This window comes from Eumetopias jubatus, unplaced genomic scaffold (genome assembly GCF_037043125.1).
Source record: "Eumetopias jubatus isolate StellerSeaLion01/CBP00866 unplaced genomic scaffold, mEumJub1_p1.0 scaffold_3, whole genome shotgun sequence".
Classification (NCBI taxonomy): domain Eukaryota; kingdom Metazoa; phylum Chordata; class Mammalia; order Carnivora; family Otariidae; genus Eumetopias; species Eumetopias jubatus.
The window spans coordinates 71,187,416-71,210,438 of record NW_028274809.1 but is presented as its reverse complement, the minus strand read 5'-3'; the positions used below and the strand labels follow the sequence as shown (position 1 = coordinate 71,210,438).

General features: G+C 36.7%; 1 protein-coding gene across 1 annotated transcript in view; it reads right to left on the bottom strand.

The window, feature by feature from the left end:
* PLA2R1 (phospholipase A2 receptor 1) overlaps positions 1 to 23,023 on the bottom strand; it is a 112,174-nt gene that overhangs the window by 53,991 nt on the left and 35,160 nt on the right. The window contains exons 4-10 of the mRNA XM_028113111.2: positions 21,652 to 21,825; positions 17,187 to 17,300; positions 16,510 to 16,653; positions 14,268 to 14,462; positions 12,855 to 13,012; positions 9,676 to 9,774; positions 5,023 to 5,135 (exon numbers count right to left, since the gene is read on the bottom strand). Coding sequence (XP_027968912.1) covers positions 5,023 to 5,135; positions 9,676 to 9,774; positions 12,855 to 13,012; positions 14,268 to 14,462; positions 16,510 to 16,653; positions 17,187 to 17,300; positions 21,652 to 21,825 — 997 coding nt within the window. The remainder of the gene's footprint in view (positions 1 to 5,022; positions 5,136 to 9,675; positions 9,775 to 12,854; positions 13,013 to 14,267; positions 14,463 to 16,509; positions 16,654 to 17,186; positions 17,301 to 21,651; positions 21,826 to 23,023) is intronic.

The following is a 23,023-nucleotide window of genomic DNA, read 5'->3' as shown; positions in this document are numbered from 1 at the left end:
TAGAACCAATAACTTAGGCAAGGTTCAGAATGCAAAGTCAACACACAAAAATCAGTTGCATTTCTATATACTAACAGTGAAGAATCTGAAAAGGAAACTACAAAAACAATTCAATATATAACAGCATCAAAAATACAAAAAAATAGTTGAGAATAAATCTAACCAAGGAGGCGAAAGACTTGTACAGTGAAAACTACAACACACTGCTGAAAGAAATTAAAGAACACCCAAATACATGAAAATACATGCCATGTTCATAGATTACGAAAACCAACTACCCAAAGTGATCTACAGATTGAATGCAGTCTATGTCGAAATCCCAATGATGTCTTTTGCAGAAATAGAAAAATCCACCTTAAAATTCATATGGCATTTCAAGGGATCCCGAATAGGAAAGACAAACATGAAAAAGAACAAAGTTGGTCTCACACTTCTTGATTTCAAAACTTACTGCAAGTACAATGATCAAAAAATGTGTGGTACCAGCATAAAGACAGATATAGATTAACAGAATAGAATAGAGAACCCAGAAATAAAAACACTTGCATATATGGTCAAATGATTTTCCACAAGTGTGCCAAGACTGTTCAATGGGAAAAGGACAGTCTTTTCAACAATGATGTTGGGAAAATTGGATATCCACCTTCAGAAGAATACATTTGGACTCTTCTTTCTTTATACCACTTACAAAAATTAGCTGAAAGTGGATCAAAGACCTAAACGCAAGAGCTAAAACTATAAAACTCTTAGGAAAAAAACATAGGGGAAATTTTTCACGACATTGAATGTGGCAATGATTTCTTGGATATGTCACCAAAAGCACAGGCAACAAAATAAGAATGGATAAAGTGGACTTAACCAAAATTTAAAACTTTGTGCATTGAAGGACATCGACAGAGTGAAAAAGCAACCCACAGAATAGGAGACACATTCATATTTGCAAGTAGGAAATACATTCGTATTTGCAAATTATGTATCTGATAAGGGATTAATATCTAGACTACATAAAGAACTACTAGAACTCAACAACAAAGAATAAACACTCCAATTAAAAAATAGGTAAAGGACTTGAGTAGACATTTCTCCAAAGAAGATATACAGATGCCAAAAGCACATGAAAAGACACTCAATGTCCCTAGTCATTAGGGAAGTGCAAGTTGAAACCACAATAAGATACCATTTCATACCCATTAGGATGGCTATTATATAAAAACAACATAACAAGTTGGCTAGGATGTGGAGGAATTGGAACTCCTGAGCACTGCTGGTGGGAATGTAAAATGGTGCTGCCGATATGGAAAACAGTATGGCTGTTCCTCAAAAAATTAAAAATAGAATTATCATATCATCCAGAAATTCCGCTTTTGGGTATGTTACTCAAAAGAATTGAAACCAGGGACTCGAAAGATATTTGTACATTCATGTTCATAGCAGCATTTTTCACAATAGTGAAAAGGTGGAAGCATCTCATGTCCATTGTATGAATGGATAAACAAAATGTGGTATATACATATTATAGAATATTATTCAGCCTTAAAAAGGAAGGAAATTCTGACACATATTACAACATAGATTAACCTGGAGGACATTAGACTAAGTGAAATAAGCCAGATACAATAGCACAACTGCATGATTCCACTGATGTGTTAACTTAGAGCTGTCAACCTCATAGAGACAGAAAGTAGAATGATGGTTGCCCAAAGCTGGGGGCAGGGGAAAATGGGGAGTTACTATTTAATTGGTACAGAATTCTAGTTTGGGAAGATGAAAAAGTTATGGAAATGGATGCTGGTGATGATTGTGCAATAATATGACTGTACTTAATGCCAATGAACTGTATACTTAAAAATGGTTATAATGATAAATTTTATGTTCTACATATTTTATCACAATAAAAAATTAACTGCAAAAATGTTTAGGGGGTATGGTGGTTGCAGGAAAGTAGCAGAGCTGTAAAAATGCTTGGGAATAATGCATATTTAAACCTAGGAGAAAATGAGATATTGCAAGACTTCTTACTTTTGGCAAAATGCAAAAAATTAAATATCATTTGGATTATTTTATACCAAATATTCCATGACTGATTGATTCAAGATTTAGATATATATGCGTTTACATGATTATCCATGGTAACTTTGGAACTCAAGTTTTGCAGTCATGCCCTATCTGGAAGTAAAGTGTCCAGGCCTGAAAAAATTTTGTAACAGTTAGCAAGAAAATAACAGTCTGTTAGTCCACAATAAGGTTCTGTTTTTCTTCCCCTCTCCATTCCACAAAGTGTTAAATGTCCTAGACCAGGAGCAGTTGCCTGATAACAAAAGAAATAAGTAATTTGTAGCAGGTGGTTCTAATTGTGCCCATCAAATCTGTCCTCAATTGTGCAGAAGAGTGGAAAATCAATTAGCAACTACAAGCTTGAGCACTGGTGAGTGACAAGAGTGTCTTAACTCAAACAGGAAATCAGTAATGGAAGAAAATGATTACCAAGGCTGCTAGTGAACACTCCTGAATCTGAGGAGACTTTCCATCTACTTACTGTCCAACCTTCTCAGACAAAAGATGCTGTTGAAAAATTTTGTTGTGCCTTGTCACTCAAAGAGTGGGGTGTAGTGTAGGTCTTTGTTTCTTACCTGATGGAGTCTGCGTAAATAAAAATTAAGAGCACGGGGCCCTGTCTTTCCTCAACTTGCATGTCCTGTGTTGGAGTCACTGCTTTGGGTGTAGACGTGTTTGCAGGGCAAATGCATGGTACACGCATGGTAACTGTCTGGGAGAGATGCCTCACTGGGGCTAGTGGAGAGCACTGCAGGAGCTTGACTGTTCACTGAGTAGCATACTAGCACAAGGGCACCTGGGTGGGCATATGAGGTTGTGGATGGAATGAAAACAAACTTATCGATGCCATAGTTCTGCTTTAGAGTTAGACCATATATTAGTATTGGCTACTGAATACAGTTTATCAAAAACCATATCGTTTATAACATATTCTTAGATCCAGTTTTGGAGGAAATGGAACCAAGGAGATTTTTTTTTTCCCAGACACTTTCTGTTATTTGTAGGAGATCTCCATTCTTAGAAAATGAAGACTTTGAATGCTAACAGATTTCTGCTTTCCTTGGATCACTGTGGCATTATAGGTTATCTGTAATGTCACTTTGTTGTTTTTTTTTAAGGGTTTTTTGTTGTTGTTGTTTTGTTTTTTGTCAGAAAGAGAGATTGAGTGCACAAGCAGGGGGAGCGGCAGGCAGAGTGAGAAGCAAACCCCCTGCTGAGCAAGGAGCCCGATGTGGAACTCGATCCCAGGACCCTGGGATCATGACCCGAGCTGAAGGCAGACGCTTAACTGACTGAGCCACCCAGGCATCTCTGTAATGTCACTTTGAATTTTCCATTTATTGTGTTCTTCCGCCTTCTTCACTTGTTTCATATTTCTATGTTCTCTCTCTTCAGCTGCTGGCCTGCAAGTGGCACCCGGACAATTACACCATGCCTTTTATTTCTTTTGTACAGCATGCCAGTGTTTAATATGGTGCCTCTCACAATATAGATATTTAATAAATAATTTTCTAATAAATGCTTGACTATTGGCTTTTTGCATTGTCAGATAGCATATGAAAAGTAATTAACACAGTGCCAGGTATGTGACAGGTATTCAATGAATATTACACAAAGAAAAGAAAAGAAAGAAGACATAAGAAACAGGTGAAACAATTACACTTATTTTCTTCAGTGAAAAACATAATTAAGTTATAATTAACAAAAGAGTATAGCTTCATTGATCAGACTCCTGAATAAAGCCCAGTGTTGGCTCACTTACTGGAGGATTTCTAACCCAGGGTGTTCTTGAAACATTTTGGGTGGGTGAGCAAGTTGAAGATAAAGGCTTCCTTCTGCCTGGCAGCTGGTAAGAAGGAAGGTAGAACGAAAAAATAACACTGAGATACATCAAGGGTGGTTCTATTCCTGAAGGAAGGGTCTCCTGAGCACAAAATGTCTCACTAGGCAATTTATTTTGCCAACTGCTGTCAATCCAGTCGTGTGTGTGTGTGCGTGCATGTGTGTATGCATTCTGTGCATGGTTTGAAGGAAAGACCGGGAAAGAAAGCTAGAGGTAAGAGCCGGAAGGAAATACTGGTGGCTTTGAATGTTGACTTCCTCTGTGCGGAGAGCAGAGAAAGCAGTAATTCCTCCTACAGATTAGACCTATGTGTGAAGAGTCTCTACATAAAACCAGAGTGTCAGTTGTCTTGTTTCCTAATCTTCAGTGGATATTTTTAAAGGCAGTGGCCTCGGTAAAAAAGCAAGTGACTAGCTTTGCAGGTACAGGTTCCCATGCAACCACTGAAGGATTCTACCTTGTTTCTGTCTTCAGCTTGGAGGAGTCGGTTTCCCAGCCCTCATTGTTCTCTTGGCATTGATAGTGACACTGAGGTCACTTCCGCTGTCGGTACTTTTATTCCCTATTACAAATCTATAACATGTTGCAAATTCTGTGGAGTGTCAAAAGGACACAGTTTCTCTGTTAGTATGGAGAAGACACCTGTGCACAGAGAAGTCTACATCTAAGCAAATTTAGAGCCAAGAAGCAATGGGGAAGCATTTGAAAATCCTCCACAGTTTAGCTATACTTTTGTTAAAAAAAAAACCACATAACTCACACATGTTACATTAAAAACATACTTAATTTTTAAAAAATTTTAAATAACATACTTTGTTTCCATTACAAACCTTTAGATAAAATATAAATACGATTGAATACATTAGCAAAGCTAAATAATTAATATATCTTTATGGAAAGTAAAGGTCATCTTAAATTTTCTCTTTGTTACTCAAAAATTGATTTAAGAATAACGGTGTATGATTTAAATTCATCTCGATCAATAATTTAAATAGTTTAATACTCTAACGTACAGTACAATTTCGATTTTGACAAGTTACTGATTATGGCTAGATTTTACCATCCCAGGAGCCCTCCTGTCAGAAAAGTACAGTCATGTTTCTGATAGAAAATTTCTATCTTACCTGTTTGTAATGGTTACAAGTGCAGGAGGACAGTAATAACCACTGGAGGCATGGTCAAAACTTCGAAGAACAGTGTCAATTTTGTAACAGAATCTACCATGTCTCTCCCATCCCTTAAAAAAGGAAATAGAAAATTAAGGACATAATCTGATTTAAACAGCAAAATATTGTTTTTGTGTATTCTCACTTAAAAGTCAAAACTTGAATTTTTGTCTTGAAATCTTTGTATGTATCCTACCTGGTAATGCCATTAGCTACAGCCACTTCTATATTTATTTAATTAATGATTAAAACTAAAAAGTTTTAATTAATCTGAAATCTTAAAACCTAAAACAGATGAAAACAAAGGGGCACTCACTCAAGATCTCTCTCTTTCTCTTTCTCTGTTTAGACTTACAAAATTTCATACCAATGGTTCCTATAGGATGGTAGAAATTAAGAGTGTTGGCTTTAAAGGCAGAATGCATGGGTTTGAATGCTGGTACTACTGTGCAACTTTATTTAGTCTCTAAATGTCTGAATTTTCTCCTCTGTAAAATGAAGATAATAATAGTATCAACGGAGTTGTTCTGAGAATCAAAGGGAGACAGTGCAGGCAGAGACCTTAAATAGAGCCAGGAACTCAATATGAGCCAAGAGGACATATGTATCTAGATAATAGTGTATGTTGTTTTCAACTTTCTTTCGTATTACATATTTCATGTTACCCCACTAAGTTTCACTGAGGTTAGAGATCTGGATAAAGTCATAAGCTAGTGGACAAGCTGTCCTGGAACCCAATTCTGGTGTAATCCATGATGGTCTTAGCTAGATCATAATATTTCCGAATAGAAACTAGCTAAAATATATATAAATTATTCCTAAATCAATCAACTGGCTATCCTTTGAGAGAAAGAAAGCAAGCTTTGGCACTTAAACAAAAATGACAAATGTGTAGCTCCATGGCTCCGCCCTGAGAGAAATGAGGGGTGGCTCTGTTCTTTAAAATCATATACTACAGGAGACATGCATTCACTAGTCTTCTATACTTAAACCGAGTTATTTTGGTCCCCTTCCAGTATTATAAAATCACATCACTTACATCTATTTTTATGTATTCACCAGGGGTTTTTTTTTTGTATTCACGAGATTTAAAATACACTTTATTCTGTGTCATGCCAATACTTGCCAGATTTTGATCAGATATAAAATGATTTCTGCTATATTTCTTATAAAAGGTCTTAGTCTTGCAGTAAATTAAAGAAAACCTTATTTTAGAACCCAGCTATTTTAGTTCAAAACGTATTATTAAATGAGGTGTGGATCACAGGAGTTCCACATCCAGCCAGCCAGGATGTGCTCTGAACTCACTCCCTTAACCTCTCCCCATAATCTTATCTATGTGAGTAATTGACAGCTCCAGCCAGAACCCCCTGGATCACTCTAGATGGGATGGGAGGTTAGACTGCTTTTGTATTTGGAAGGACAGGCGGAGGAAGGCTGACAATTTGACCTTTCTAACAAAGTATTCCTTCTTCATTAGTAGTTTTCAGATCACAGGCTGTTTAGTAAAATAAAAAATCCGAGAACTGAACATCAGGGTCAAGAAAAGTGGCAGGGGGAGGGATGTGGCATAGTAATACCAGAAAAACAAAGACTCTTTACTACAAGCCTTCGTCCATACAATGAAAGTGGGAAGAATAATTGTATCTGTGAATATCTTTTGTACATGAGGCGCCATTTCATTTTAAATGATGATGATGATGACAGTACTAAAACAATTGCTCATATTATACAATCCCCAAAAAAATAACTCAGAGGGAAAAAAGTCTTTTTTTTTTTTGCTTTGAAATTGTCAAAAAATTTCTCCCCCCCCTCTTATGTAGTGCCTTTCATTCCTGTGACTTATTCATTCCATAACTGGAAGGCTGTATTTCCCACTAACCTTCACTCATTTTGCCCAACACTGCCCCCCCTCCCCCGCAGGCAACCATCCAGTCTGTTCTATATATTCATAGGTCTGATTCTGCTTTTTGTTTGTTTATTCATTTGTCTTTTTAGATTCGACATATAAGTGAAATCATATGGTATTTGTCTTTCTCAGACTCATTTCACTTAGCATTATACTCTGTAGGTCCATTCATGTTAGTGCAAATGACACAATCTCGTCCTTTTTTATGGTTGTGTAATATTCCTCTCTGTGTGTGTTGGGGGTGTGAATGCATACACCACATCTTCCTTATCCATTCATCTATTAATAGACACTCAGGTTGCTTCCATATCTTGGCTATTGTAAATAATGCTGCAATAAACATAGAGGTGCATATATCCTTTCAAGTTAATATTTTTGCTTTCTTTGGGTAAATATCCAGTAATGGAATTATTGGATCACATGGTATTTCTATTTTTAATTTTTGAGGAACCTCCATACTATCTTCCACAGTGGCTGTGCCAGTTTACATTCCCACCAACAGTGCATGAGTGCATAAAGATTCCTTTTTTCCACATCTTCACCAACACTTATTATTTCTTGTGTTGTTGATTTTAGAGATTCTGACAGGTGTAAGGTGATATCTCATTGTGGTTTTGATTTGCATTTCCCTGATGAGGAGTGATGTTGAGGATCTTTTCATGTGGTTGTTGGCCATCTGTATGTCCTCTTTGGAAAAATGTCTATTGAGGTCCTCTGTCCATTTTTAATTGGATTATTTGGGGATTTTTTAGGTGTTGACTTGTAGAGGTTCTTGCATATTAACTTCTTATTGGATATACCATTTGCAAATATCTTCTCCCACTCAGTAGGTTGCCTTTTTGTTTTATTGATAGTTTCTTTCACTGTGCAAAAGGTTTTTATTTTGCTGTAGTCCTAATAGTTTATTTCTAATTTTGTTTCCTTTGCCTTAGGAGATGTATCTAGAAAGATGTTTCTACTGCCAATGTGAGAGAAATTACTACCTTTTTCTCTTCTAGGATTTTTATGATTTTGGGTCTCACATTTAGGTCTTTAATCCATTTTGAGTTTATTTTTGTGTGCTGTGGGAGAAATATTTTATTTTTTGTTTTGTTTTGTTTTAATGTTTTATTCATTTATTTGACAGAGAGAGCACAAACAGTGGTAGTGGCAGGAGGAGGGAGAGGGAGAAGCAGGCACCTTGCTGAGCAGGGAGCCCAATGTGGGGCTCGATCCCAGGACCCTGGGATTATGACCTGAGCCGAAGGCAGACGCTCAAGTGACTGAGCCACTCAGGCACCCCTGTGAGAAATTTTTTATGAGTTGATTTTGCATGTACAGACTGTTTAGAGAAGTGCACTGAAGCAGTTGGCTAAAGGGAAGGAAACTTTTGAAACATATTCACGGATTGATGCTTAAAGAAATTAATGGGACTTTCATCATAAAGTTAGAGAACTGGCTCTGAACTCCAAATTTACTCTGAACTTTAAATACCGGTAACGCTTGCCAGAAAAGGGAAGCAGTGTACAAAAGTTTGAATAGAACATCAGTTCTATTTCTGCTGTGTAAGGAGTTAATTTCCTTTTCAACACAAATACAACATGTTGAGTTGCCTTGAAAACCACAGTAAGACATATATATTTTTTCAGTATTTCTTGTCAGATAGGGATTAGATCCATAATCAGCTCTAAGTAATTCAGGAATTGTAGTCATTAGATATAATGTTTGGTAGCATGTTAGCTCTGGCACAGGTATTATTGACCTAGAGGATGAAGAGTAATTCATATGTTTACACACTGACTAATGAATAAAGTGCAGTTTCTTGGAGAGATGGATCATCACTTCATTGAAACATAAATAACTGGATTAGAAGAAAAATAAAGAATTGCATAAAAAGCCAGGTTTGGGAAATTTTTGAGATGCATACAAATCTCCAATATTTAAACCCAAATTCTTTAGTGTGTGTGTGTGTGGGGGGGAATGAGAAAGAAAGAGAGGGAGAAAGAGAGAGAGAATGCATGTGTTGTGAACTTTACTGCAGGATATTGAATGTATTTGAAGAAATTTAAAACATAACTGTCTATCTTTGACTTTTAAACCTAAAGTATTATGTATCTTTTATTACTTAAAGTATTGAAAATAAGTACGTTAAGTACCAAAAATTGTTTATTACTTAAAATACGAAAGTATTTTTTATTATCTCTTTCCCAAATAATAAATATATTGCAAACGTGCACTTCTTGCCGGTATTCTATTCAAAGATTTAAGTTTAAGAATGTGAAAAGGAAGGCAGGACTCTTGAGTGCAAAAGTTCACTCTCCATCAAAGGAATGCGTTTCTATTCACTCTGCCGGTCTTCACCTGTGAGACAGGGCATCACACAGCAGTCATTGTTTGTACAGATGGTATAACAGGGTCATTTATATTTCTAATTTCAAAAGAAAAGTAGTTTAGGTCAAAGAAGCAACGATCCTTCTCAGAGCTGTAAATCCTTCATATGCCCCTAACTGATAATTGCTTGGTTTGCTAAGAGCAGCCCAAGGTCAGAAAAAAAAAGAGGGAAGGAAAGAAAGAAAGAAGAGAGGTAAGGAGGGAGGGGAAAGAGAGGGAAGATGGAGCAAAGGCAGGTGTGAGAGGGAGAGAGGTTCCCTTTAAAATTGCTGTTGCATAAATTATTCATATTATGAAGTAACTACACTAAACACAACGTTAACAACACTTACCTCTCGACAGCCTGATTCAGTGTCAGAAAGGACATGGCCTGCTTTCTTACAAATGTAAAAAAGTGTTTCTTCACAATTTTTAACTTTCCAGTGTCCCTCCTAAGTGGAAAAATGTTACAAGGATGAATGAATACACTTCATTATTGATGCTGATAGGCAACATCAGTTATTTTGAATAAAAATATGATTAATAATAAGGGTTTCAGGATGGAGTTATGAGTCAGGACTTTGTGTGGTCCTTAGAAGGGCTGATATTCTCTCTACAGGGGAGTGGGAGGCCCTGCTTCCTCCAGACTCTGTACAATGCTGAGACACGCAATCCCAGATTGGTGGGCAGGAGAGGAGGGGCCACTAATGTTTCTTGATAGTATGCTAGGCCTAATGTTGGGTGATTGGGAGATTTTATAAAATCTCAGCGTTACTGTGAGGTAGGCATTATTATTCCCATTTGTAAGGTTAGGTTTAATATTTGTATAAGGTCTTACAGTCAGTAAAATTTGGAACTAGGATTTAATACCAGGCTCAGCCTGGATTTACATTAGCTGCTCTCAATTTTTCCTTTAAAAGGATGGGTTAGAGCGGTGATTCTCAATCTTTACTGTGCACCAGAATTATCTGGAAGGGCTATGAAAGCACAGATGACTGGGCCTCATGATCAGTGTGTCTCATTTACTAGGTCAGGTAGGACCTGAGAATCTGCATTTCTTACAAGGTTTCAATTGATGTTGATGCTGTTGGTCTGGGGGCCACACTTTGAGGGCCACTATGGATGAAACTATCCCTGTGACCAAGTCAGAATGCTGCTTCCTCTCTTTAATCACTTCTAAATGTAAAATCGAACGCTTTGCTACTTACATGTATAAACCTGATACTGGGGGAATGCCTGGAAGCTACCATGAGTTACCCTAGATAACATTATAATAGCTGAACTTTGTGTTCAAGCCACAATGTCCTTCTTTATTACTGATTTTCCAAAGCCCCACTCCATTTCTTCTTTATATGACAGGCGGATACTTTCATGTCTTCTAGTTCTACTAACGGCTGCTCTAACATCCTACATTAATAATGAAATACAATAACTGCTAACAGATTAAAATTTTATCCTCCCAAAGGATCTGTTATTTTAACACAAATCAGACCTTTAGGCCAAAAGGCTCACAATTCAAATTTTAAGTGGTATCTCAGGCAAGCAGCGTTTTAGGGGAATATGAATACTGTATAGGAGGCTGACACCTTCATCTGTAAGAGCAGCTCTGGAGCCCTTCCCCATGGAGTCTTCCAGCAAACCACCCAGTTAAAGGATAGTGTCAGGCATACTGTAGTTGCTTAATAATAATTGGATGGTTGGATGAATGAATAAACATTTTCCTAGGCTCTCATATTCAAATTAGGCATCAACCATGCCTAGGTAACTTGTTAATTATAATAATTATTTTCATATTGAGCTCTACTTCATGGGAATAATGTTACTTTTTACGCATCCACTATTTAAGGAGCTACTGAGCTTCCAGAAAGGGGGACACAAAAATCAGCATTGTTCTGATACATCCTGTAATATTAATACCTGTCCTTACTCTCTTAAATATAATTTTCCTGTCCGGATGTTGGCTCCTGTTCTGTGGACATGCTAAGTGAAATACCGGTGTCCGTCAAATGAAAAAGCAGAGTGTCAGTAGGAAATAAAGGTCATCTTAATTATCTCAAAACCAATGAACCAATAAAGCATCAAATATTGTAGAATAAACGGTGATGGCTTTCCGCAGTTAGACCCAAGACAAACATTTAGAGAGGTCATTGTTTATCCCTCTTCAAATGTGACTTGAAAACTACCTTAGCATTTAAATTGTAACTGAGCATATCTGTGACAGCCTCGAACATAATACAGTGAAAGTGAGGTGCCATAAAAGTAAGTGCTTAGAAGTTTTCTAAGTTTGGATGGCACAGTTACTTTGTCAAGCTACTTAAGTCACGTTTAATAAACTGCACTTAATATGGTATCCTGGTGATAAGAGTGAGAATGCCTACCAAATCCTAATGATTTACAGCTCCACCAGTGAGTTTAGTAGCTATCTGATCAAAGAGGTTAAGTGTAGTCTAAGGTATAATAAAGGCGTCAAATGACTTGGGATTAAACTAATTTTGTGTAATCTAATCAGATGCTTTAGATATATGAAAGACTAGAGCATAGAGATAAATGTGATGTGAAGGCCACTGGGACCATTACATACATGTGAGGAAAAGAACAAGATTTTCCATTGAGTCACAGTTTTCAGTGGGGTTACACACATTGTAGAAATCCTTTTATGTTAATAGGATAATGGAGCGTAAAAGCCATCAGTCTCTAGAGTAATTTCCTGACACTTCAGATCTTCTCACATCTTCAACATAGAGGTCAATGACACCATAATCCACAAACACAGAGGTTGCTCAAGCCAAACACCTATGCTATTCTCACCCCACATCTAATCTAGCAACAATTTCTATCCTACAAAGGATCTTTGAATTTATCTGCTTGTTTCTATATTCACTACCCCAATTCAACACTGGAGTAGCCTCCAAACTGGTTTCTCTGCTTCCATTTTTCCTCTCTGCTCTCTAGGTAGCAGCCACAGTTACTTTTTTTAAAATGTAAATCAAACCATGTCCTTCATCTCCTTGAAGCCCCCTTTTGTCATTCTATACCAGGGCTATAAGCCTCACATTTTTGAATTCCTCCTGCCCCCTCTTCTATAATCCCCTCATCAGTTCTACCTTCAAGTCACACTGGTCTTCTTTTTGATTATTAAACACCGCAAGCCTTAGCCTTCCTTTGGACTTTTATACTAGCTGTTGTCCCCTGTCTAGAATGTTCTTCCCCTGCATCTCAAGAGGTTTTTTTTTTTTTTCCAAGTCCCAGCTTAAACGTCACCTCCCCAGAGAGCCTTTCCTGACTGTCCTGTTCGAAGTGGCAGCCCCAACCCAAGTTTTTCACCATCAGGTCACCTATGTCCTCAAAGCTATCATCACAACTATAATAACCATGTTTTTCCTGTGTGCACGTGTTTACTGCCTAGCGTGGAAGCCCCAGGAAGAGCAGGGACTGCGTCTGTCTTGGTCTCTGCCACAGCCCAAGTCCCTGACGCACGTGGTCCTCAATACAAGTCCAGCAAAGTGAGCATTAAACAAACAAATGAACTTACCAATTGCTCTGCTGAGACACATTGCTGGCTTCTATTTGGAAAAATTTGGGGCTCAAGTGTGTGCCAATTAGTAAAGGTGACTGAGGAGCCATTAGACCATTCAAAGGAAACTGGAATTTTATTGCTGCTCAAACCAATCCATGTTTCTGATGCATTTTCTGTAAGAGATAAATGTAAATTACAGGAATCCTATTATATGCGAAGGAGATAATGCACTGGGCCTGTTACAAATGATTTCTTCTTTATTCTTTCATGCAATAAAACCTGTTTAACTCTTGGTATAAAGTATCTACTTAGATCTTTTTCCCCTATCCTACCCCATCTGCTCAACACAGACCTTGGAAGTGGGACAGAGTGTGATCTCAAGCCAATGCAAGGACAAAGCTTAAAAGCAAGTCAGATCGCTGGGACTCTAATTAGTTCCTGCTACTATATGAAAAGTAGATTTGAACAGTATGGTTTTGCCTCTGCTTAGAGAAAGGAAAAATAGGAAGTTCAACTGGATTAGGAAAAGGGCACTTAAAAAAAAAAACCCTTTACAATATATTTTTTCTTGCCATGGGAAAAAAGGAGCAGAAACTCTTAGAAGCATTAAAATGGGAGCAATGGGGCTGCTAGAAAAGTAAATAAATTTTGACAGCCCAGGTAAGGTGAAAAGACCCTAGGAGGCTGAGAGAAATGTTCAAGTGCCCCTATTGAGACAGAGGCAGCCACAGGATTCTTTTAATCTCAAATGCAGGAGGTGAGAAAAGTGACAGAGAAGGATTTTTGTTTTCACTCTAAACTAAAACCTAACTTTCAAAAGGTCACCAGAGTAGACTGTGGAGATTTTTTTTTTTCATTAAAAAAATTTTTACTCTAACTCGGTGATTTCAATGTTTTTTCAACAGAATTCTATGTCAAATATATGACATAGGGGGAGACCTGCTCTGATGGACAAAAGATGGGTGGAGGCTTAGGAGCTCAGAATTCCTGAACATGGCACACAGCTTGCAAACCACCAAACTGAATAAATTTTCACTGGCTAAAGTTATTAAAATCCGATTATTTATCTCAGAAATTCCATTATTGCCTAGATTACATGACGACAGCATACTACTGCTATGTAGTGGCCATAAGGCTAAATTGTAGGTTTAAGTTCTTTTATTAAAAGTTTCTGGAAATGATCTTTGCCCTTAAAAAAAAAAGCCAACATCTAATATATCTGGTATATGTAAGGTGTTACAAAATTTCTGAGCATATATTTTATAAAAATCCAATGAATTTGCACTCCTGAATATTATTTAGAAACTTGAGATATATGTGCCATAAATAATCACTTTTAAATAGCTTAACTTCTTTTCAACTCCATTAATAAGGATAGTGACTACATTATATTTCATACCTCTTAGATCAGAGACATTTGGCACTTACCATCTCCAAGGAGGGTTACAAGAAACTCCACATCTGCTAATGAAGCAATGTTTATCAATGTACTGTTATCAGACTGGCAAGAATGCAAAGCTTCCTTCCAGGTCTTTTTTTCTTTCTGAAGTTTATAGCAGTTACGACTGTGGGGATTCCAGCCAGGCTCACAGTGGGTAGCATAATATTTCCAAGCATCTTTTTCTTTTTAAACCAACAAAAACAATGTCATTTTCCACAATTTTTTAAAATGTTACTTATTAGCCTTAATATTAATTGTGATCAACATATGATTACTTTAAAAATTTGAAAAACAGAGACGTATGAAACAATAACATATAAACCATCTAGATCTTCAGAACTGAGAAGGATTCAACATATGATCTAGATCTAGATCTAGGATCTAATGGATCTCAGTGACTCATTTTACAGATGAGCTAAGGCACAAAGAGGTAAGGAGACTTGGTAAAGGTCATACAACCCAAGTGAAGAGTTAGGGCTAGATGTAAAATTCAGCAGTTAGAGTTCTGCATTTAAAAAAATCTTTTAACACTGGAAAAGGTGTATCATGAAAAACAGTTTAAATGGCATTCCCAAGATTTTATGTGCAGTATGTGGGTGGGGGGGTAGATATTTATCCTCAGCTGAAAAAAAGCTTGAAATTCCGGTTACTTCCTCCAGAGCAGAGATGACAAATAGCTTTCACCTTTAGGTCAGTCTGAGTGTCTGTGTTGTCCCTCTGGGTTCATATGGACACTGGGTTAGACTTACAGGAAAATAGCGCCATGATGCTTTGGCACTAGAGGGGAAGGCGGTGGTGCGCATGTCAAATTTTGGCTCTCCCTTTCCAGGAGCTTGTCCTCAATCTGGTAATTAGCATTTTTACTTTATTTTGTTAACCACAAATGAGTGCCTACTTTAAGCACTAATTTAGTTAGACACAACTCCAGGGCTATTTGGGAAATGAGACATTGTTTTAAAATTGCTCTGGGATGCTGACAGCAATTAGAATCACAGTCCAAGAATGTTAGAACATTTAGGTATCATCTATTCCAGCGGTTTTAAACTAAATAATATAGTCGTGGAACCCCTTTTAAAAATGGAACCTTTAAACTTCACTCTACGGGTAAGAAAAAAGTAAAAGAGGAACTTCTCTGATTGAACCAAGGGTGGAGCCAAGCCAAGAACCCAGGGATCCTGAAAACACAGTTTGAAGACATTGGACTAGGTCATCAAAAGAATTTGTTAAACCTGAAGAAACAGCAAATAACCCAAACTAACAACTTAATTACCCTCATTTGTGGTCTTTGGACCTTTAGATCCAGAGGGTAAATAAAACAGAAGAAAAGAAGGATGACAGGAAAGAAACAAGGAAGAAAGGAAGAAATGGACAAGAGAAGAAGGAAGAGATGGAAAGGAGCAGCGATAGAACGTTCTCGACATAATGAAAAAAAATCTCTACATTAAAAAAATGGCACAATGCTTCTTCTTCCCCCTATTCTACCATACCCTTAGGCTTAGCCACTTAAAGGAAAATGAAAGTTCAAGTCTGATGGTAAGGAGTGATATTTAAAAATAATAATTAAGCTTATTATTTTAAATCTGGAGTTGTTTTTAATTATACTGGTAATGATTCTTTAAATATGGTTATATTTTTATTTCTCCTTTCTGAGTTAAGACATTAATTCCCACAGAAACTAAAAAAGAGTCAACAGATCTTAAGAACAAATAATTGGGCTCCAGGTATTAGATTGTAAGTAGGTGGTATTTAAGTCTTTGTTGCATATAAAAGTTTGTATGTCATTTCAAGGAGGATAATAAGAGTTACAGAGTGGGATAGGAGATCAATGAAGTAAAGAACTTTATAAAACTATGTTCTCGTTTATATTTAATTTCTAAGGTAACCATAAATAAAACTCAAAACTAGAATAGAAAAGGAAGCATATCTTGTTTATCTCATGCAGAACAACTAAGAATGCAAATTTTTAAAAAAGAAGCAGACAATGTTTTTAACACCTAGGTTATTTTGCTTTGATTTTTAGGAAAAAATTTAGTAAAAACTAACAAATGCATTTGTTACATTCATGGTGCCTTTGGAATAACAGATGTTATCTACTTACATATATTTACTCATATAAATAGAAAAACTAGCCTTAAATTATGAATTATTAGCAAAACTGTAAAGGAACTTGAATATATTGAGAGGACAAGTAAGCAACTCATAAAAACAACTTAAAGTAAAAACACTTACCAATCTCTTCTTGATCAGTATGGTTTAGATATTTTTTACATATATAAGGCAAGGCGGATTCACAATCCCGACTCCTCCAGGCATTTGGCATAAATGAATTAAATGTTCCACACTGATATTCAACAAATGGCTCAAAATCTATTTCTGAAAATACAGTGTGTGTGGGTGTTTAATGTCAGAGGCAAAATCAGTTGAATATATATTGATGTCATTTTATTTATTCAAATATGATATATTTGATATATACAAATATAGTTTTTAGCATCAAGGAGATAGCCCTTCTCTTTGGCATGTATGGCAAACCCTATAAGATATTATATTATATCTATGGTTTTGCAGTTGAAGTCCATACATGACAACGAAATGATTTCCCAAAGGTAACAATAGCTGATTTTATTGTTTTAAGGAAATATTTTGCCATTTGTTGCTATTTTTAAAACAGCTGACAGGAGTCTTGGCTCCAACCCAGTCCTCTTGCAACCTTGGCTAAGTAGCTTACCTTCTTGATCTCCATTTTCTTGTCTGGAAAAGCTAGGCTTATGAGAGTTGAGGCAAGCTTAAAGACGTTTATACACCACTTTTGAAATAACACGACTTATATATACGTGGGAAATAGCTGTGGTGTAAGGGGGCAGGATCATGCCACCCGTCGAAGGCACATGAAGCACTGCAGGTACCTGGGTTCCAGTTCAGATAGTTGAGCGGTGTTCTATCAGACCACTGCCAGCCAGCGTTTTCATCCAGCTGATTCAGACCTATCCACATTTCCACGGCTTCACTGCCCAAGTGCTCTGAAATGAAGAGAAATACGGAGTTTCAACACACGCAAACAAACAACCTCCTCCCACAATGTTACACTTCTTTCTTGTTTTATTATTCCCGATGGATGCAGTCATAAGTGAACTCCAGTCCATGACAAAGGGTTTTAAGTGCTACTAAACCCCACCCTGATGCTTCAGAGTGACAAAGTCAGCCTCTGCCATCTTGAGAAACACAGCAGTCTCCTAAAGGCTCACTAACAGCAATTCTTTAGCCTTGAAGTGCATAATCTAAGCATCGGAAGTGCTGCCTCTCAATGATCACCAACCCTCCGAAGGCTGCATGGTTGCAAATTTGAGACCATCTGATTTGAGTGAGCTCATGCACTTAAGGGTTTTAGATGGCAGAGGAGGACGTGTCCAGGAAGGCCACTCCAGAAAGTGCCCCTCTGTCTTCCTTCTCTTGCTATGTGTGCATGTGTGCCTGGTGGCAGCCTTAGCTTGAAAGCTCAGGTCTCCAGTTTGCTGAGGCCACCATAGGCTCCAAGCAAGGGTGGAACAGGAAGAAGTGATGTTAATCTGTATAATGGGTATATGTGTGTGCACATAAAATTTTCGGCACATTTTAACATTTTTTAAGTATTTCATAGTTAAAAAATTGAACAATGTAAAGAAGCTTTTCTTTAGGGATCTGGCAAGGAAGAGAAAGGCAGATAAGTATTGTTGGTGAATGGAGGCAAGTCCTCAAATTTAAGAAGGTATGCTAAAGCAAGCAGGGAGGGGGATGTCCAGAGTGAGAGCTAGAAGGAGTTGTCTGACCAAGAGGAGAAGCATAATCCAAGGGACCAGAGTATCCAGAGGGATCGATAGCAGGCTGGAGCCACACTCTGTTGCATCTTCAGCCGGGGTTGGGAGAAGGCTTTCTGGCAGGCTGCCTCCGTGGCCCCTGCTCCAAACCACTGGGCCACAGCTCCACACATTTTAATTTAACCCCATTTTTGTTATAGGTCCTATGTATAAACATGTACATTGGCATGCTTGTACTGAAAAACATGGTTATCAGAACTGTAGGATTAGGGGAAATTTTTCTTTGGTTTTTCTTTTGTTACATGAATTTTAAAAAATGATTCTAGAATAAAAGAAAATAAAAGAAAGAAACATAAAAAATAAAAGTCAGCCCAAAATGTAGAAGGCCAACCAGGGAGAAGTATGTAGTGGAAATAAAGGGATGGTTATTTTTCCGACCGGATAAAAAATATTATACAGTTGTTTAAATGATGCTTTTTAAGTATTTAAAATAAAGATTTTTATTAACATTGAGTGTAAAATGCAACCTACTAAATTAAAATGTTAATAATGTTTCTGGATTTGGGGATTATGGCTTTCCAAAGAGAGAATGGATTCACCAAAACTGATCATATACAATGCCAAGAAGAAAGCCACAATAATTTCAAAAGAATCTACACAGTGTATATTATGGTCTACAATTATATTTCAATTATTTTGCTTTAAAAAAATAAAAGCACTGCCTTTAAAATTCCCCCAAATTATTATAGAATAAATAAAAAAAAAAACAGTGTCAGAAACGTAGTGAAAGTGACTAGTTTTGTGACACTTTCAAATGTTGCTATTTAATCTTTTAATCTATAAAAGGGAGCATTTTTCTCTTCCTCTTATGGTTCATCTGCTTCAGAACCCAATATATTTTGAACCAGATGCAGGGGCCCTGCCTGAGAGACTGAGGCCCTGACAGTTAAGCCTTATAGATAGTGTGACTGTCCCAGTTTGCCAGGAAAACTTACAGTTTATGCTGGTAGTTTCAGCATAATTACTAATCGCAGCCTCTTTTACTCTCAAGAGTCTCGGTTTGGGTGATTGGTTGTAGGATCACCCAGATTATAAAGATCAGTGTATTCACATAACAAGCCAGCAGCATCCTCTGTGATTGAGCATTTCAGTACAATAGGGGAAAATTGGAAGAAGCTATCCCACTTAGGAAAGAAAGGGGCTTTATAATTTTGAGGCCCCAGAAATCCCTAAACAGAAATGGCATACCATTCACAGGTCCCACCCTTCCAAGCTCCTGCCGCATTTACACGGAGTCTCTTTCTGATGTCGATTCGATTAGTCCTTTCAGTAACACTATCTGATTAAATCATATAATGGGTATCATGATGACAGGAGGTGGCAGGGAAGATGGATTGACAAGATAGAGAAATTTTCCACATTTCATATCAGTGCAAGTGTCAAGCGATATCTTCAAATAACCTAGTTAAAATACTTAAATAGCAATTATTCTTATATTAGAGTTATTTTGAATACTCTCTGTGCAGTTGTTTTAACAATACACATAAAAATCACTGGGTAATTTATAATCTGTGTTTAAGGTTACAAAAACATTTATTTAGCTTTACAACTAAATTGGCTCACAATTCTGTAATAATAAATTCAAACTTAAATTCTTTTGGATATTTCTTGGCATTTGTGACAGCTTAGATAATTCCTCATATCATAGTTAATTAATGTTCACCAGCGATTAACAAGAAATTAGACTATTCTCATCATCAAAAAATACCTTGGTCAGAACAGGGTTCTGTCTTTATGAATAGACTTCTGTTTCCCTAAACAATCCCCCGAAGTCTAATTATAGAATTGTGGTATTTAAATCAAAGTCTCTGACATATCTTATTTCTTTCATCAGTATTCAAGTTTGATGAGTAAGTCCAAACCTTCTTACTAGAAATCCTGACAGTCAAGATAGATAACAATTATAATTCATACATGGAATGCAAAATTTTCTGTGAAAACCATTACAGGCTAATAATGATATTGGAAATTGGTGATTTCCTGCAGTATGACTCACTCAAATCAGTTTTGATCATAATTTCCTACTTTTGCATGTCTGTGGGGAAAGGGGCAAAACTGTGCTGTTCAAGCATTTGTTATATTCCTTCTGGAAGGTATTAATGACTTTCAAAAGCTTTAAAATGTGCTTCCTCTTTCACCCAGTGAATCTAATTCCACAAACTTATAGAGAAATAATTGGGGATCTATGCCCAAAGGTAAGTGCAGGCATGATTTATGATAGCAACAAATAAAAACAAAATAAATAATTTTTTATCTATCACTATCTAATAGTAAGAGGTTAGATACATACATTATTCCTAACCTATAATACTATGTAACCATTAAAAATTATGATGCAGATCTATATTTATGGATATGGATAGGTAAACATTATATGCTGGTACATGAAATAAGCATCTTATCAAACCGTGTGCATAGTTGTTAAACGGTTAATACACATGAGTGTTTGTTATGTGTGCCAGGCACTTTTCTAAGGCTTCGCCTGCATCATAACATGTAATCCACACTGCCAACAAGTAGCACTGTTATTATTTCCATTTGATGAGGGGGCGGAATTTGAGGCACAGACAGGTTAGGTCACTCTGCTGGGAAGTGGTAGAAGAAGGAGTCCAACCCAGGCAGATGGTTCTGGGGTCCCTGCTCCGTGCCATTCATGCATTTATTCAAAACTATTGTTTATACATACTATATATGTATGCCTGCCTTTATATGTTTTTTTCTAGAAAAACATGGTTATCTCTGGATTGTAGAATTATGGGATATTTTTCTTTCTGTATACTTGAAATTTAAAAATTATTCTAGAATAAATATGTACTACACGTGAAATAAAATTTGAAAAAATTGTCAGAAACTTTTAATGAGTGACTAATTGTGCCATACTTTCAAATGTTTCTAAAAATTTTTAAAAAGCTATGTGTACACATCTACAAACACATTTAATCTAGAAAGGAGAAATAAAAGGGTAGTTTAGATGATGGGTAAAACCCAAGACCCAGTCCATTAGCACAACTCTTTTGACATATTATTGTCCTATCCCGTTAGTTAACATGTTGTGCTTTTGCTTTTCCAACCAGATTTGTAGTTCTTAGTCATCCATGAGAAGGCCTATGTATCTGTGCATATTGACTGACAGGCGAGATTTTGTTTAATTAATAAATGACTTAATTATTTATTAACGGAAGCTGAATAGCTAAGATCTCCAGCAGAGCAGGGATTTGTATTTAAGTTTGGAAGTATCCCAGATCCACCTGCTGGAGTTGCAAATTGTCCTGGGTTCCTTGCTGGGGCCTCAACTTCTCTTCTCCCAGGGAGAGAAAATAAAGAAGAAATGCCCGGGCGCCAAATGGTATGGCCCAGGGGACAGGTCACAATTCTGGGTGTGAGTTGGCACTGTACTAATAAAATAAAACATTTTCTAAGGGACTTTTTTTCAGAATATATTTTTGCATACCTGGACATAACTGTTAACAGTCATTTTAATTGCATTAATATCGGTGTGTGTCATCCACCTACTTACTCTTTATGAAATTTTCTTCGTTTTCATCTGCAATACTTAGTAAAGCTCCTCCTTGCATCTGGCATGAATAATGCGCCTCATTCCAGGAAAGAGAGGAAAGCAGGTTGAATTGGTAGCAAATGTGTGAATTGAGATCCTTCTCCCAGACGGCATCACAACCCACCTCTGCGGACGCTGAAAACAAAGTCCATTAAAACATAAACTATGATCTTACTTTATCTATACAACAATGCATTTCTAAGATGAATTTGAATGGAATGATTCCAATTTCAACCTCTAAAACTTCAGTGCCTTATTGAATCTTGATTAGGTTTTTATGATGAAATGTGCATTGTTATCCCACTAGTATTTTATGGTTCAACTCTTTCAAGATTTAAAGGAAAGTCAAGAAATTATCAATAAAGAAGGTCCAATCCTTTCTGGGAAAATAAGAGAAGGCATTTTTAAAAGAAGGAAACAGAAAAGTATTTGTGAAAATAGCATGAGGTCTCTACAAAGCAGTCATTTACAACTTTATACTGAAAGTTGTGTGAATTTAAATATTTATTTGAGATTCATGCAAATGTTGTTTCAAAAAGCCTTTTCCCCCCAAATACCAAAATGCTAGGTGGAATAAAAGGGATACAGTTGAAATATGAGTTCATGATGAACACAAGTTTTTAAATAAACATTGAGAACAGGAACACTGATATTCAGTTTAAGCTAAAGTTCTTTCAACCCAAAGGAAGAGAAGCAAAATGTACTTGTAAAACATTGCATAGTATGCTTAAAAGTAAATTTAATGAAGTGTGAAATGTGGATCTGAAATTTGAAGTTTACTGAAATAACAGAAAATAAAGACCTAGTTTGGGTGATTTTGCTAAAATTTTAAATCAAACCCCAAGGAGAACTAAGCAGCCACAGGAACTACCTGAGATCAAACTCAGCCAAAGAATTTCAGAATGTAGAAAATGTGAAACATGCTATATCCTGAGTGTAACTGATGGACAGGCAATTTGCTAAAATCTAGAATAGTATTTCCCAAAGTGTAATCTACAGAGTAAGACAACTTCACGAGCTCTCCAAGAGGAGCTGGGACATAATGCATAAATAACCTCCTCTGGTAAATTCAAAATGTACAAGAGCATAGTAAAGGCCCTGAGAAGGTCTGTGGTAAAGAAACAGCTCAATTTTAATTTGGTTATACTTCAAACTTATTTGACAATGAAATCTTTTTTGTTGGTTTCCTTCCCCCATAATACTTAGATGGTTCCCTTGGGAAGGTAGAAATTTGTTTTCATGTCTGATCATAATGTGCTTTCCCCAGAACTGAGTTAGTTAACCAGAAGTTATTAAACCACATATAAATCTAAAGTTGTCTATATAGTTTTCT